This window comes from Castor canadensis, chromosome 11 (assembly GCF_047511655.1).
Source record: "Castor canadensis chromosome 11, mCasCan1.hap1v2, whole genome shotgun sequence".
Taxonomy (NCBI): domain Eukaryota; kingdom Metazoa; phylum Chordata; class Mammalia; order Rodentia; family Castoridae; genus Castor; species Castor canadensis.
The window spans coordinates 35176535-35193327 of record NC_133396.1 but is presented as its reverse complement, the minus strand read 5'-3'; the positions used below and the strand labels follow the sequence as shown (position 1 = coordinate 35193327).

The 16793-nt window shown below is 35.0% G+C and overlaps 1 protein-coding gene across 1 annotated transcript in view; it reads right to left on the bottom strand.

Annotated features, from left to right (window-relative positions):
• The window catches only part of Med13 (mediator complex subunit 13), a 97159-nt gene that overhangs the window by 43476 nt on the left and 36890 nt on the right, over window positions 1–16793 (bottom strand). Inside the window, exons 9-10 of the mRNA XM_020158889.2 lie at window positions 14958–15641; window positions 892–1105 (exon numbers count right to left, since the gene is read on the bottom strand). Coding sequence (XP_020014478.1) covers window positions 892–1105; window positions 14958–15641 — 898 coding nt within the window. The remainder of the gene's footprint in view (window positions 1–891; window positions 1106–14957; window positions 15642–16793) is intronic.

The following is a 16793-nucleotide window of genomic DNA, read 5'->3' as shown; positions in this document are numbered from 1 at the left end:
CAGGTTTCAATTTTCATATTTTGTATTTTAGGCAAAATTCTTACCTAACAGAGTTATATTATACTTACTCAATTCTTAAATACTTGATTTCTAAAATTTTAACCAAATATTTTTACATCTATACTTCATTAATGTTAAATTTTTACTTTTTTTTGAACACTATAAATTCCAAGTCATATCAAAAATATCCTTTATTGTTTTTAAACTCAGTGATACATGTTTTTTAACTAAGTGTCAAAATATTCTACCTAAATGTTCTCATTTCAACTTTGACAGAAGTTAACATACTCTTTGTCAAACCCAGAAATATTAAAAAGTAAACAACAACCAGGTGCTGGTGGCTCACACCTATAATCCTAGATAGTATGGAGGCAGAGATCAGCAGGATCATAGTTCGAAGCCAGCCCAGGTAAAGAGTTCACCAAACTCATACTGAAAGTACTTAACACAAAAAAGGACTGGAAGAGTAGCTCAAGTGGTACAATGACTGCCTAGCAAGCCTGAGGTCCTGGGTTCAAATCTCAATACCACCTAAATAAATAGTAAACAAGATCTTTTCAAGCCGGGCACCGGTAGCTCACGCCTGTAATCCTAGCTACTCAGGACACAGAGATCAGAAGGATCGAAGTTCAAAGCCAGCCCAGGTAAACAGTTTTGCAAGACCTTATCGCTTAAAAACCCATTACAAAAATAGGGCTGGCGGAGTGGCTAAAGGTGTAGGCCTGAGTTCAAACCTAAAATATTTATTATATATTTATGTATTTATATGTTAAAATTATTAATCTTTCTACTCTAAAGCAAAATAGTAAATGTGGTACTAAGGGTCTCACCATACGCAGCACTACAAAATTATCAGTGATGTTTTGGTATACCGTGGTTACTCTTACTCACCTTGTGTTTTTTCCCAGCTTCTCTCTCAATATTTTGTCTATCTTTTTTATCAGGAAAAAGGAATTCCTCGTCTCCTTCAACAAATGCATATGGATCATTTTTAGGTTCTTGTTCTGCATCAGCTGCTATTACTGAAAGATACTGGTTTTTAATTTGATATTGCTGCACTAGTTCATCAGAAACTTTTAAAGGTTTCTTACACTGTACCATTAACCTGTATTAAAAAACAAAATTAGAAAATTACATTTATTATCCAGAAAAGCATAAAAAATTTCCAAAACAACTTAGGTATCATGAGTTTTTAAAACTTTTAAACAGAAATTATGTAATTTATAATCTCTCATATTTACAAATGAAACTGACTACAGAAAGGTCATACAATTTATTAAAATTAAAACTGAGCAATAGAGAAATTGAACTATCCCTGTCTCCTATCCATACATTATTTCTACCAAAACAGTCTGTCTTTGAATAACTCACACTGTTCTCAAGTCCTCAAGCACACAAACATGTTCAACTCCAGTGAAAGGGCTCTTAAATATAAAATGCTCTAGAGACAGTAACTCTCAAAGTGTGAGCTTTATAATAAGGTAAGATTCTTATATATAATTTACACAATGAAAGTGATTATGCTATTCTTACACCCATGAAGTTTAAAGTTTTTAAGGGCCTGATTTGTGTTTCATGAAAATAATATTATTACTACCAATACTGGCAAGACATATTATAAGGCAAAGGGAAATGTCAGTGCAAGTACCTCAGTTTTGTTTTCTAATTTTATTAAGTCTTCTGGTTTAACACGGTGACTGAAAAATGTCTCTCTCTCCCTACTAATATAACTTAATAAAATGACAAGGGAGGACAGAACAGGAGGAGAAATAGAGACGTTGGAAAGATAAACTGTTAGAAATTGACAGAACTAAGAAAGCAAAACTCTAAGGCTAAAAGAAGAAAGCCACAAGAAGCAAACTGATATGTACCACAATATCCCAGAACACTGAAATGCACCAGGACTTCTATGTCTCGGAAGGCATTATATTCCTCAAAACCAGATTGTGAACCCAAAATGATCCATTTCTGGTTTGTATAAGGCACTTTAACATCTCCCAAATTCCGGTTCTCTCAGATTTGCAAAGCTGAGATTCCCAAATACTCAGAACAGTGGCAGCCAGCTTCTACTGAGAACATTTTCAAAGTCCTACAAAGACTATTTCATTGAGTCAAAAAAAAAAAAAAAAAAAAAAAAAAAGAAATTCCTTATAATACTCTACCCAAATCTTCCATGATCTGGTTTCCTCTCCAACTCCATCCTCTTTAGCTCTAGTCCTCTCACTCACACTGTTTCCAAGCACATGCCTGGTGCTCCTCAACAAGGAAAACACAATCCTGACTATTCTGTTTGAAACATTCTTCCTTCAAACATGGTATGGTCATCCCCTTTGCTTCCTTCAAGTCTTTGTTTAAATGTCATCTTCTCTACGAGACTTTACTATGATTACTTAAAACAGTAATATACCACCTATCTAAGCACAGATCCTCCTTACCCTGCTCTATTTTCTCCTCTTAACACTTTTAACATAGAATTTATTACCTTCATTTCCTTTACAATAAAAGCCCTACAAGTTCTGGGATCTTGTCTTTGTTCATTGAATTATCTCAAAGATTGAAAGAACTCCTGGTCATGGTAGGTAGTCAACAAATATTTGCTAATGAATATGTGAAATCTAAAAGCTACAAAAGACAGATTTTTTTTATTAATAATCCTAACACAGTGTCTTATACTTTGAAATAAACCATTTTTACATATCAGAAAGTACTGTGCTGGGGTGGTGGCTCACACCTATGAATCCCAGTACTCAGGAGACCGAGACAAAAGATCTTGAGGTTGAGGATAGCATGGGTAACATAGGAAGACTTTGTCTGAACATAACCATACAAACACACACAAAAAAGTATTGATTTTTGATGTCACTACTTATCTGTTCTGAGTAGTTAGACAAAAATTATGTAAGGTTTTGGGAACCAAATTGTAAATTCTTTGAATAAAAGGAATATCATATTTCATTAATCTACTCACTAATGCAGAGCATTAGTAGCACTCTGTCCCCTATGAACAAAAACATGAAAGTGGCCATCAAAATAAAACTATTACTTTCTAAACATGGTATCAAACGCTAAAATATGTATCATTATCCCAAATACGTCAGAGACTTATCCCCTAAACTAAAATATCAAGTCTACAAAAACATTCTTCCACAGGAACATAGTGTTAACACATTTGGGGGTGTATTTTAATGAATCACTACAAAAGTTCTCTCCTACAAACAGATGAACATTTATTTCTAAGACTACCTCTGTACCACATCACATTAGATCCTGAATAACTGTTCACTGAAAATTACTGGATACTCTAATGCAAGCCTTTTCAAACTAGCATTTTTATCTACTTTGACATGAACTTTCTTATTTACTACTCAAAAGAACCTTGTAAGCTAGGAAATGGAGAGAAGTTTCTTTGAGTAGAATTACATAGAAACAAGTGCTTTGCCAAGGTCACATAGTGACAAAGTTATTATGGCAAGATTTAAGCATTCATCTTCAAATAATTATTTATAAAGAGAAAAGTATAAAGAAATCGCTCCCACCCCTAGCCTGAAAGACACTACAACTCTGTGTAGAGGTGAATAAAACAACCCTGTATTTCATATAAATTGTACCCTGGCAGAAGCATAAAAACTGCCACACTGCATAAGTAGTTGCTAAATTAGTGCTCAGTAACATTATTAAAAGGAGTAATCTACTGCACAGGGCTCTACAAAAAATAAAAATGAGTAAATCAAATACACTGCCTATAGACAACTTTTTGACACTTTATTGAATCATTCTCACAGACATTGGGGTATGAAAAGATTTTAAATGTAGTCAATATGAAGTCACAATAAATTTTAAAATGTAAGTCATTTACATTATACATTCTGCTATATTAAAAGCTGATAAAAGTAGAAATAAAAAGTATGATTTTTGAGGTGCTAAATTAAAAACTCAAATTATTATTTTGTTTTTATTCAATTATATAGTACACATATGTTTATGAAAAGCAATACCACCATCTTTCCTTTCCTAAAAGGAAAGTCTTAACTACAAATGGTTTCAATAAGGTATAAAGCTAAGTACAAGCAAACTGGAAGAGGATCAGGTACAGCCATAAACAGGAAGTATTGCAAATTCAAAGTAAATTTAAATTACCTTTCTATCATTCATTAATTGCATTTACTTCCTTTCCCATCAAAACATACTATTTTGAAATGTACTCATAAAAACTTAACATAGTTTTGGGTAAATAGGATATATTTTTATACCTTTATTCAGTAAGACTTCTTCCAAACAAGGTATGACAATATTTTAGGACTGACAATTATAGGAGATAAGCTATAGAAATAAATGTTAAGGCACAAATGAATCTCAAAATCCTCTCCTTTACTTCAAATGATACTTTCTCCTAGTACCATCTCTCACATTCAGAATCTTTGAACTGAGTCAAACTATAAAAAGTATAGCTTTATTGCATTAAAATAAAGAAACAAATCTAGAAGTCTTACTCAAAAGGTTCAAAGTATAGTCAAATCAAAAAAGTTTATTTCATCACAAGCTTCATTCTATAAAACAAAGGCATTCAAAAAACTCCCTTTCAGAGATCAGATAATGCATTCTATATCTATACACATAAAATAAAAACCTAGGAGATCTAACACAACATAGAATTTCTAATGTAGCCTAACAACAGAACAAAGCATGAGGAGATACAGTTCTTTCTTTGCTCAGAGGTTTAAAAATGTTACTGTCTGAATCAGAAGATCAGATTATTTTAAACAAACCACAAATTCTACTAAAAGTAAGTACTAAACCTTTGAAAACAGACGATCCTTCAAAAAAACAACTCTAATGATTCTTGGTAGAAATTTTGCTATCTTTAAAACTTTTCCCCAAAAGAAAGACAAAAAAAGGAAAAAAAATAAGAATTAAAAAACTTATCCCCAGTACCACAAAAGAAACAAAACAAAAAACTTTCAAGGTTCTTAGCCTCTAATTTAAAGGCTATCATTAACTAATAGAGAAACTAAACATTATTAGGAGCAAAAGGAAAAAAAAGGATAGATATTTCCCCCATATATGTGTATAGCCTGTATATGAGATATTCTAATATTCCATATATCCCCAACTCCTCCTTCCCCCAAGTAAATTCGAACAAATTGGAAAATGAATTTTAACAGCTGATGAAAAAATTTTCATAAACTGATAAAACACTGAAGTCTAAGAATAAGGGCAGTATGTAGAAATGATGAATTTTGTAACTCTATACTAATTATGTAGCCATCATTGCCTAAAACAGCAGATTAGAAAAATCAAGAGTTAGGTCACACATAGTGGCTCATATCTGTAACCCCTCTCCCCCTCACTCAGAACAAAGAGATTATAAGGATCAGGGTTTGAGTGCAGCCAAGGCAAAAAAAAAAGTCAGCAAGGCTCTATCACAACCTCCAGTACATAAGAGGCCACAGGTAGGACAATTGTGTTACAGGCCAGCAAAAAGGGTTGTACACACAGCTCAAGTGATTCAAACTCTAGTACTGCAAAAAACAATAATCATAATTATTATGATGATAAAGAAAAATTAAGACTTATGCTTTCTTTTATTTATCCATTTACAATGGGAGTACAATATCACTTCATCAATAGTTAACAGAAAAACATAACAAATGAAAAATGATTTCTACTTTTAAAGCCCCTACTCTATGAAAGAGTGTAAGAGGCAAACTATTACTGGGCACCGTAGCTTATTTCTATAATCTCAGCAACTGGGAGGCAGAGCTCAAAAGGATCATGGTTAGAGGCCAGCCCAGGCTAAAAGTTAGCAAGACCCCATCTCAAAACATAAACTGAGCAGCTGTGTGGTGCACACATGTGGTCCTAGAACATGGGAGGCCTTAAGTCAAAGGATCACAGTCTGAGGATGACCCAAGGCAAAAACACAAGACACTAAAAATACCTGAGAAATACTAAAGCAAAAAAAAAAAAAAGGGCTGGGAGCATGGCTCAAGCAGTAGAGTGCTTCCCTAGCAATCATGAGGCCAAAGTTCAAACCAAAACATAGCATAAAATAAAATAAAAACCGAAGTCAACTATTATAAAGAATCTAATTCTTCAGATGTATTCTTGCCCTTTTTATTGTACATCTACTCTACCTGGACTATTACTAGTTCCCTCTCTTAAGCTTCAGGCACATGTCCCAACTACCTGATGCAATCTATATAGGCACTTCAAACTAAAACGACATTTTTGCAACGTATGTAACTGAAGTCGTACAATACAGAATGATACAGAAGAAAAGGATATCTCAATCCTGTCCTTCAATATATAATGTTTGCACTATCTAACTGAGGTTATCAAAAAACCCTATGCACTTACAACCATATGTATGTATATTACATGTTCCTTGTTCCTAAACTTTATAATCTATTGAGAGATCTTCCTCTATCAGCCTATACAGATTTCCTCTGCTTTAAGTGGATATGCTATAATTATATAGCCAGAGCTTAATTATTTAACAAGACTTTGTTTCATAAAGTGTATCAAGTTATTTCAAGATACTTCTATTTTCAAAAGTTAATTCTGCAAAAATCGTAACATTTAGCCTAAAATTGGTAAAAAGGATTATAGAAGTCTTCAAACTTGTTCCTCCTTATCTTTCCATCACACGAAATTAATATGCTTGGTGGTTAACTCTCCTACCTCAGTATCCAAATGGCTGCAAAGTTTGCAGTCCACTCCCAGGCACGCGTAACATCCGTGTATGCCTGCATCCTTGCTGTTTCTAATTTCCTAGTGAAGGAGGGCCTTATATTATTTGTGGTGTGAGCTGTTTAAAGACATGTTCAAACTGATCTCCTTGCTCAAAAGACTTAAAATCATACCACCATCATTTCAAGGACAATGTATAAACTTATGAGCAATAATTTGCTATTTCATTCTATTGCCCTACCCCACTTTTTAGATCTCATTCTCATCAGGACACACCAGACTACTAAGCAATAGTCCTATAATCAGTCCAATCCATATTAAACTACATAAAGTTTCTTTTTCTTTTTTTTTTTTAATGCAGTGCTGGGGTTCAAACCCGGGACCTGGCACAGGCTAAGCAAGCACTCTATCACTGAGCTATATTCCCAGCCCTACATAAAGCTTCTTGATCTCCACAAATGTAATTAAATTATTCCTTACTCTGTGGCTCTGCTATATTTTATTCATATTGCTATCAGATAATTTAGTATGTTTTTCATTAGACTACAGTTTCATTCAGTGCCAGAACAATTTTTGTTTTTTTGCTTTTGTTTTGTGGTACTGGAGTGTGAATTCAGGGCCTCACACTTGCTAGAAAGGCACCACTTAAGCCACTCTACCAGCTCAAAATTGATTTTATATCCCAACAGTGCCTCATCTTCCACCTAACAGAAATTCAGTTTTATTCAAACAGATGGAGAAAAAAATGTCTTTAAAGAACATAAATTTTTAAAGTAATCATCTTAAGAATTGACAAGACTTGCAACTACCCTCTAACTTCATTAAAATTAACTGCTACATATGTAAATATACTTTCACAACTCAAAGCATTAAAAAAACAGAAATTTACAATGACTGGATAGTATGAATTCACAAATTCACTAATATAAAAACTTTTTTGGTTTTTTGTAATGCTGAGAATTGAACACCAGGCCTCAAGAATGCTAGGCAAACCAATGCTCTACCACCTTCAGCCATTTCCCCAACCCCCAAACCTAGACTTTTTATGACTAGAAAAGTATTTGATCATATTAGATTTGGGGATTATTCGTGGAGGGCGTGAGAGGGAGTACAAGTAATTGGACCCAGGACCTTGCATGTGACAGGCAAACACTCTTATCCATGAGCTACATCTCTAGCCCCTTATTACACCTTTTAAACTCTAAGTTGCTGGGTGCCAGTGGCTCATGTCTGTAACCCTACCTACTCCAGAGGCAGAAACCAGAACTGCGGCTTGAAGCCAGCCTGGGCAAATAGTTCTCAAGACCCTATCTCAAAAAATTCCATCACAGAATTGGAGAACATCATTCTGAGTGAGGTTAGCCTGGCCCAAAAGACCAAAAATCGTATGTTCTCCCTCATATGTGGACATTAGATCAAGGGTAAACACAACAAGGGGATTGGACTATGAGCACATGATAAAAGCGAGAGCACACAGAGAGGGGTGAGGATAGATAAGACACCTAAAAAACTAGCTAGCATTTGTTGCCCTCAACGCAGAGAAACTAAAGCAGATACCTTAAAAGCAACTGAGGCCAATAGGAAAAGGGGAACAGGTACTAGAGAAAAGGTTAGTTCAAGAAGAATTAACCTAGAAGGTAACACCCACGCACAGGAAATCAATGTGAGTCAATGCCCTGTACAGCTATCCTTATCTAAACCAGCAAAAACCCTTGTTCCTTCCTATTATTGCTTATACTCTCTCTACAACAAAATTAGAGATAAGGGCAAAATAGTTTCTGCTGGGTATTGGGGGGGGAGAGGGAGGGGGCGGACTGGGTGGTAAGGGAGGGGGTGGGGGCAGGGGGGAGAAATGAACCAAGCCTTGTATGCACATATGAATAATAAAAGAAAAAGGAAAAAAAAAAAAGAAAAAAGAAAAAAGATGACTATGATGTTGCAGTTATGATATTTTGATCTTTTCCAGCCGTGAAAAACAGAACTTAATAAAATGAGATGCTGAAAATGTTCAAAAAAAAAAAAAATTCCATCACAAAAAAGGGCCGGTGGTAGAGTGGCTCAAGGTATAGACCCTGTGCACACGCACACATACACACACACAACTAAGTGTTCCTATGAAGAATTTCTATAAAGGAATTCCTATATTATTAAAGGAGGTTGTTTTAAGTACCATGTTTTAATGACAGGGACATCATCTCAGTCCAACTGACTCCCATTTTCTATAAGGAGATAAGATTCTTTTGATAAGATCATGCCAGGTATTTCCCTGTAGTCTGGGGTATTGAAACAGTATGGTTTTAGTAGAGTTCAATCACTAAATACATTGGACATACCTAATTTAATAACTATTATTCTAGAGTTCAAATTTCAGTTAAAAGGTATTCATTACATTAAAGCAGCACAACGTTTAACATTTCGGGTGGGATATTTTTCTTGTGTAGACTACCCTGTACATTGTGAAGATACTTAGCAGTATCTCTGACCTCTATCAACCAGATGTCAGTAGCTCCAATTGAGACAACCAAAAATGTCTCCAGACATTGTGAAATGTCATCTGGGATGGGGATGGGAAAATGGAAAACCATCCTAGTTGAGAACCACTGTCATAAAACAATGTCTCCAAGAAAAGGTGAGAATCATCCAGATGACCAAAACGTTTAAAAACAAAACAAAGAAACCACTTCTGGCCAAGCACGGTGGCACATTTATAATCCCAGCAAGTCGGCAGGCAGAAACTGGGAAAATAGTGGTAAGATGCTAGCTCAGGTAAAAAGTTAAGCAAGATCCCTCCTTGATCTGATCAATAAACTGGATGTAGTGGTATGCATTCGTGGTCACAGCTTTGCAAGAGGCCACAGGTAGGAGGACTGTGCTCTGAGGCAGGGCCCAGACAAAAAATGTGAGACTATGTGAAAAATAACAAAAGCAAAAAGGACTAGGGGTTTAGCTTAAGTGGTTGAAAGTTTAACAAGCAGAAGCCTTGAATTCAAACCCTAGTACTACAAAAAAAAAACAAACAAACAGAAAACCTCTAACCTACCAAGTATAAAACTATTATACTCCACAAATGTTTCTTAGTTCATACAGGAGCTAAATCTATGATAGTTGACCTTTGGTTATATTTACCATATTTACTAATTTACTACTATGCTAAACAATAACACTTACAATCTAAAAGTAAACCCTGACACAATACAAATTGTACTAACTACAAAAACAATGCTCATGTAAGACACAGAATTACACAAAATACCAAAAACCCAAACCAAAAAGCCCACCTTTTATTCAATCTGGCCAAGATAATCAGAAGTAGAAGCAGGTATTTCCTTCACTTACATAATCAAGACCCAGCACCACTCTAATATGCATGCTATTTTTCTGCATTATGCTTCTTCCTTCTCATTCTTATTCAGTAAGAAAAATGTCAAATAATTTTAGAACAGATTTTAAGGTTAAGCTATGTAATAAGGTTAAGCAACCAATACATTTATTTAAAGCTATGGCTAGAATTCTTAGATCTTATTAACATAATGTACCCACAAAAACTCACTCCTGAAAGTTTTTAAAACCAAAAATATTCATGCGACCACATTTTTACATACATTAAATAAGAAAATATAACCTGGCAAGAAGACAAGATTTAAAATAGTCAAGTATTCTGGGACAGTATTGCTGTTTGATTCATTCAAACATTTGCTGAATTTCTACCATGTGCCTAGGATTACTGTAGGGCTATGTGTGTTGCCCATGTATCCATGTGGACTAGAAGAATATTAACAGTGAACACTACAGAGTCCTTGCCCTCATATACAGCATACATTCTAAAAGTTCAAGACCCGTTAAACAAATACATAATTTCAAATATGTGCTATACTAGAAGCAGTTCAGAAAAACAGTATACAGGATGAGTAGTGATCTGGAAGAGAGACACCAGAGTTTGGACAGAATGATCAGGAACACCACCACCCCCACCCCACTCTGGTAACTTCTGGCATCACTACATAAGGAATGAGAAGCTCCCTACTCTCTGTAATGCAATTTGAAAGGCCACAAAGCATGAGCTTGGTTTTGGAAGGAATAGTAAGAAGGCTGTTATATCTAAATCAGGAAGCAAATAGGATAGTAGTAGATAAGAGTGAAGAACTAGTAAGTAGAAGACAGCACAGTTTTACATACTAAAAGAATGGGTTTGGATTTAATTCCTAGTGTAAAAGAAACTACTGAAGGGATTTAAGCAAACCAGCAACAATATTTAACTTACAACTATCACTCTGGCTACTGTGTAAAAAAACATATGTAGAAGAGAGGTATAAAAACAAGACCAACGAATTCAGGCAAGAGCTGAGGTTGGCTTAGACTTTTATATTATATTTAGCAAAGGTATGTTTCCAATGCAACATTTGCTTTAAAGAGATCCACTGACTATTAAGTAAGTTATCTTTCATGATCAGTATTCTGAAGTCCTTCAAATTAAAATCCAGTATTAATTGAAAATAAAATCATTCTAGAATCCTTTTAGATTCAAAGTGCTAGATGAAGCATAAGATTTTATCTGCTACATGATAATAAAGGAATTGTAAAGCAGAACAAATGTCTAGCATAGGGAAAATGAAAGAAAGCCTATAAATGGACCATACATTTCATTAAATCTCAGAGAAGCTCAAAATCAAATGAAATAGAGACGAGAAAATGCACAGCCTAAAATATGTGGGTTGTGGGGGGGGGAGGAGCAATAGGAAAACTGCATAAACAAAATAATAAAATTGCCTAGAAAAATCTAGGCTTCCATGTCCAAACAAAAATGAGAAAAAGTGAAAATGGGGGAACACAGAAAGTGCTCCTTTTTAAGGAAAATAAGAAAACAGATTTAACGTCTTCATTCTGGAATTTTTATAATTGTTCTTTCCTCTACCTCTAAAAACTCCCTAATCAGCTATCATAAAGCAGTATCTGACACTGATACATTCCATAGATTCAATTAGCAAAGCCTATGAATAACACAAAAATTTCAATCTATTCCCTCACTACAAAATGTTCATGAAAAAAAGTTTCAGAAATGTAAGAAGTACAGTAAAAAGACAAAACAATAAAGCAATTCTATAGAAAAAAATAACAGAACATTAAACAAAAAGGGGATATTATTTTTAAAGATTTGAGTTCAGTGATATCAGTAAGCCCAGCTACTCATGAAGGCTGAGGCAGGGCAATCATGAATTTGAGGCCAGCATGGGCAACAACAGCAAGACCTTGTCTCAGGAAAAGAGAGAAGCAAAAGAATAGGAAATCTAGAAAGGACTAAAAGAAAGTAGAGGAACCCTCTTTAAATGGAGAGGGGGTAATTTAAAAATGAGAAAAAAAATGCCATTCACCATTTGAATCCTAACAGTTCCAAAGAGAATGGAAAAAATGGAAATGATATTATCCAAGAAAAAAGAACTTCCCGGTGCGGCAACAAAAGACTTCAAATTGAATGGGATCTTCGAGTTCTCAGCACAAGGACTGAAGACTGTTAGATATATTCTTGTGAAATTTCAAAAGTGAAAGCTAAACATTCTAAAAGCGTCATAGAAGTAACATCACAATCTTTTTTTTGTTTTGTTTTGGTTTTGAGCCAGGGTCTCCCTATGTAGCCCAGGCTAGCGTCATGAGTGCTAGAATTATAGAAATGTGCTACCATGACCTGCCAACATCATAGTCCTTAAAAAATGAGCAAGAATGAGACTATATGAGTCTCATTCTCTTATGCTTCATCAGAAGATAGTAAAGCAATGTCTATGTATTCCAAGGGATAATTATATCCAACTCAGAATCCAATTCATAGCCAAATTATCAATTCCAAATGAGAGCAGCTGAGCACACCAGTGGCTCATGCCTGTAATACTAGCTACTCAGGAGGCAGAGATCAAGAGGATCACAGTTCCAAGCCAGCTCAGGCAAATAATTCTCGAGACCCTATCACAAAAATACTCAACACAAAACAGAGCTTTCGAAGTGGAAGAAGTGGTATGGTGCCTGCCATGGGCCCTGAGTTCAAACTCCAGTAGAGAAGCCATGATATATAAAAAATAATGGTAAAGCACCTGCCTAGCAAGTGCAAGGCCCTGAGTTTAAGCCCCTAATACCGCAAAAAAAAAATAGAATTTTAAAATAAGGAGTCTACAGAAATGAAATCACAGCAAAGTGATTAGAAAACAAGCACAAAAAGCAAATGATCCACACTGTAACAGAGTATCATAGGAAAATAATAAATTCTATATAAAAATTAACAGAAAAAACAAAGCCAGGTCTGGTGGTGATACCTGCAATCCTAGTACTTGGAAGGCTGAAACAGGAAGATCACAAATTTGAGGCCAGACTCAGCTACACAGTGAATTCAAGGCCAGTCTGTGTTATACAGGCAAGACTCTGTCTCAAAAAATAAAGGGCTGGCTTATGGCTGTAATCCTAGCTTCTCAGGAAGCAGAGATGAGGAGGATGAAGGTTTGAGGCCAGCTTGTGCAAATAGTTTGCGAGACTCTATCTGGAAAATACCCAACACAAAAAAGGGATGGTGGGACGGCTCAAGTGGTGGCCAACAAGCATGAGACCCTGAGTTCAAAATCCAGTACTAAAGGAGAAAATAAAAAAAAAGGGCTGGGGATGTAGCTCAGTGGCAATAATAGAGCACTTGAGCCCTGAATTTGATCCCCAGCACTGCCCTCCCCCCAAAACAATATATACATAAATAATAGAAATGTCACTTTTTAATCAACAAATAAAATCTAAGATATCATTTAACCTTTGAGGAGCATTGAAGCAGTAAGAAATTAATTTACTAACAACAGACTCAGAGAGAAGGAAACTTTGTACACTACTTGGCCTTGGGCTAATAAGTAGGAAGAACACAGTGGTGTTTTGGTGTGGTTGATTTTAACCTTTTAGAAAAACTCATAAATATGCAAAAAGCTTGCTAGATAGGCTAGAAATGTATTCAAAACAACATAGAAATCAGTGATAAAAACTGATAAAAAGCAGTGTTCTGTCCAAAGTATGTCATAAAGTGAACAAAGATGACAAATTATAGATGAAGATTTCTGTAGCAAATGTAACTAATACAGGATTTCCAGAATATTAAAATAAATCAGGAAACGAAGAAAAGAAAAATGGACTAAAAAATATGGACATGCAATTCACAGAAGACATAATCTACATGGCCAATAAACATTTTAAATGATGCTTAACCTCACTAGGAATTTAGAAAGCATGTATTTATGCAATAAACTTGGGCTTCAGGCATGACTCAAATAGCAGAATGCCTGCCTAGCAAGTATGATAACCTGAGTTCAAACCCCAGTACTGCCAGAAAATAAAAAGAAAAGTTACTCAGGGGTAGAGACAGGAGATCATGGTCCAAAGCCCACCAGACAAAAAGCTTAAGACCCTGTCTGAAAAATAAACTAAAACAAAAAGGGCTGAAGTTATGGCTCAAGTTGAAGAGTACTAGCCTAGCAAGTGCAAGGCTCTGAGTTCCAACCCCAGTACTGCCAGATAAAAAGAGGGGGGGGGGGGGGGGGGGGGAAAGAAGACAACAATGAGATGCCATTTTGCATGCAGCCAAATTAAAACTTTAATGATACCAAGTACTGATTAAAATAAAAAGCAAAGCCATTCTCATACTGTGCTGGATCATGAAGATATAATTTGTATACCAGCTATTTGAGAAAAAAAACTAGCAATAGTTAATGTTAAAAACGTCCATACCTCATTGCCCAACTATTCCACTTTGTTGTATTCTTAACACACACACAAAAAATTCACTGCTATATCCAATGTTATCATGAAAAATAGAAAATGAACAAGATATCCATCTTGAAGAAAGTGGATAAATTATGGTATGCACAGCCACAACAAGGAAATACTAGAAAGCAATTAAATTGAATTAATTAGAGCTACATATATAATAACACGTATAGAAGTGCTAAGTACCAAATTCAGGACAGTAGAAGAAGTAATAGAGAAAAACAAAACATGGGAGTTCTAACTACATGCAAAATCTTTAAGTTGGTAGACAGACACCAGTGTTTATTTTCTCTACTTTTGTGACTAAGTATTTCATAATAAAGAGGTCCCTTGAGGAAAAAAACAGAGTAAAATATTATGCAAATTTAATACTTAAAGGATTTACTATTGTAAAGCCTACTGTGTAACCAATCCTGGAGTCCTAGGATTAAGAATTTACATCACTTCCACCAGTAACTTATAGCAGTGACTATTAAAAAAATACATACTCTGTAACTGATGTTACACTTTCCTGTCCAAAAGGTCCAACTGGATCATCCTTGAATTTATCACTTGGAAGTTGAGGTGGTAAAAACTCTACATCTTTTTTCTTTGGGACTTTGTAATACTTCCAGGCTATATTTGCTTCATCTTCTTCCAAGTTTATTGCTGTACCAACATATACTGTAGGTTCTACAGCTTCCTGGAATTGAGGTGGGAAAGACTGGGACAAACTGTCTATCCTATCTTCCATTGGTTTAGTAGGAACCAAGGGATCTGGCGTTGGCATTTGATAAAAATGTTGACTCTGAGGAGTTGAAGGTGTTTTAGTCACTCCTTCATCAACTACATCACACGGGTGAGGACTAAGTGGGGGTGGTTGAGGTGAATTTGCCATTTCAGTGGCATGCATCTGAGGAGTCTTTGCTACATCATTAGTTCGAATGTTTGAAAATCTCACTTGACTGTCTGGTGCAGAGATTACAAGTCTTTGGCTGGCTGAATCTGTGTCCATGCCAATATCATCGCTAATAGATACACGATGGTGAAAAGGTGTCAAGGGACGTTTCTGTGGCTTTTCACTCTTTTCTTGCTTTTCATTGGTCTTGTGCTTAGGAAGTACTTGTTGTTGCTGACATAAAGATGGTGCCTGTCCTTGTTGTCCAGCATTTCTTGGTTTGAGATTTTTGTGCCTGAAAAGTTTAAAAAAAATAAAGTTTTATATTTAGAGGATCACTACCAAACTATACAAGTTAATGCTATTAGACATTTCAGATCATTTTCCATACATAACCCTAAAAGTAAATGACTTGAACTTTCATGGGGAAAATAATTTTTCAGTGACCAAAGACATAAGAGCATGCAGAACAATTTATAAAAAGCTAATTTGCTAATGCTCATTTAATAGCTTCTATGACCAGACAGCCCATGATGATGAACCTAAACAATCTAGATATCACAGTATCCGAATACATACATAGGAAAGAGCCTAGTTATTTTAAGATAAAAAGATTTTTAAAAAGTCTGAAATTTATTCATTTATAAATGTACCTAATATTTTAGCTAGTGATTGTTATAAAGTAATAATTTGGCCGAGCTTAATCATCACCTACAGTTCTGCAGCGACTGGTGAAAAGTATGCTCTACTCTACTGCGTTAACGTTACATCAGTCTGGAAAGTACTAGAATAGACCAATCAACAGACTTCACACTGAACCTACCTTCTCCCAAGAGTTTACATTACAGAAACAATCAGCTAACAAGAAAAACAAAAACCCAAAATAAATTTTTCCTCATAACTGGAAGCAATTCTGAACTGAAGAACTTAAACTATATACCTAAAGATCAAATAACTTTTTTGGGTTAAGATCTCTGAGCTTTTCAAACTCATTAATACAAGTATTTAAAAAATATACATATATAAACTAAGAAACTATTTTAAAAGGTGGTTGGATATGGAGTTTACGCATACAATATTCATTAGTCTGAACTTTTTTTGGTTTGTTTGCTTATTTAATCAGAGTTACGCAAACAGTATCAAAAAGCAGTGGCAGGCAGTTATTTCAAAGAATCCTTTGATAAAAAAAAGATGCTAAGACCTCCTTTTGTATAAATCCTGGGAAATCTTATTGTACATGAGAGAGAGCACACAAAAGTTATCAAAGAAAACTGCATTTGGTATCAGTAGCAAAGAGGAGAAAGCAAATCAACTATTACCCAAATAACAAAATCAAAGATACATTAATTAAAAGTCATAACCAGTACATCATTAACAGATGTAAATAACTAACAAAATAAATAACAATTAAACCTAGCAAAATATAAAGAGATTATCATGACCAAAT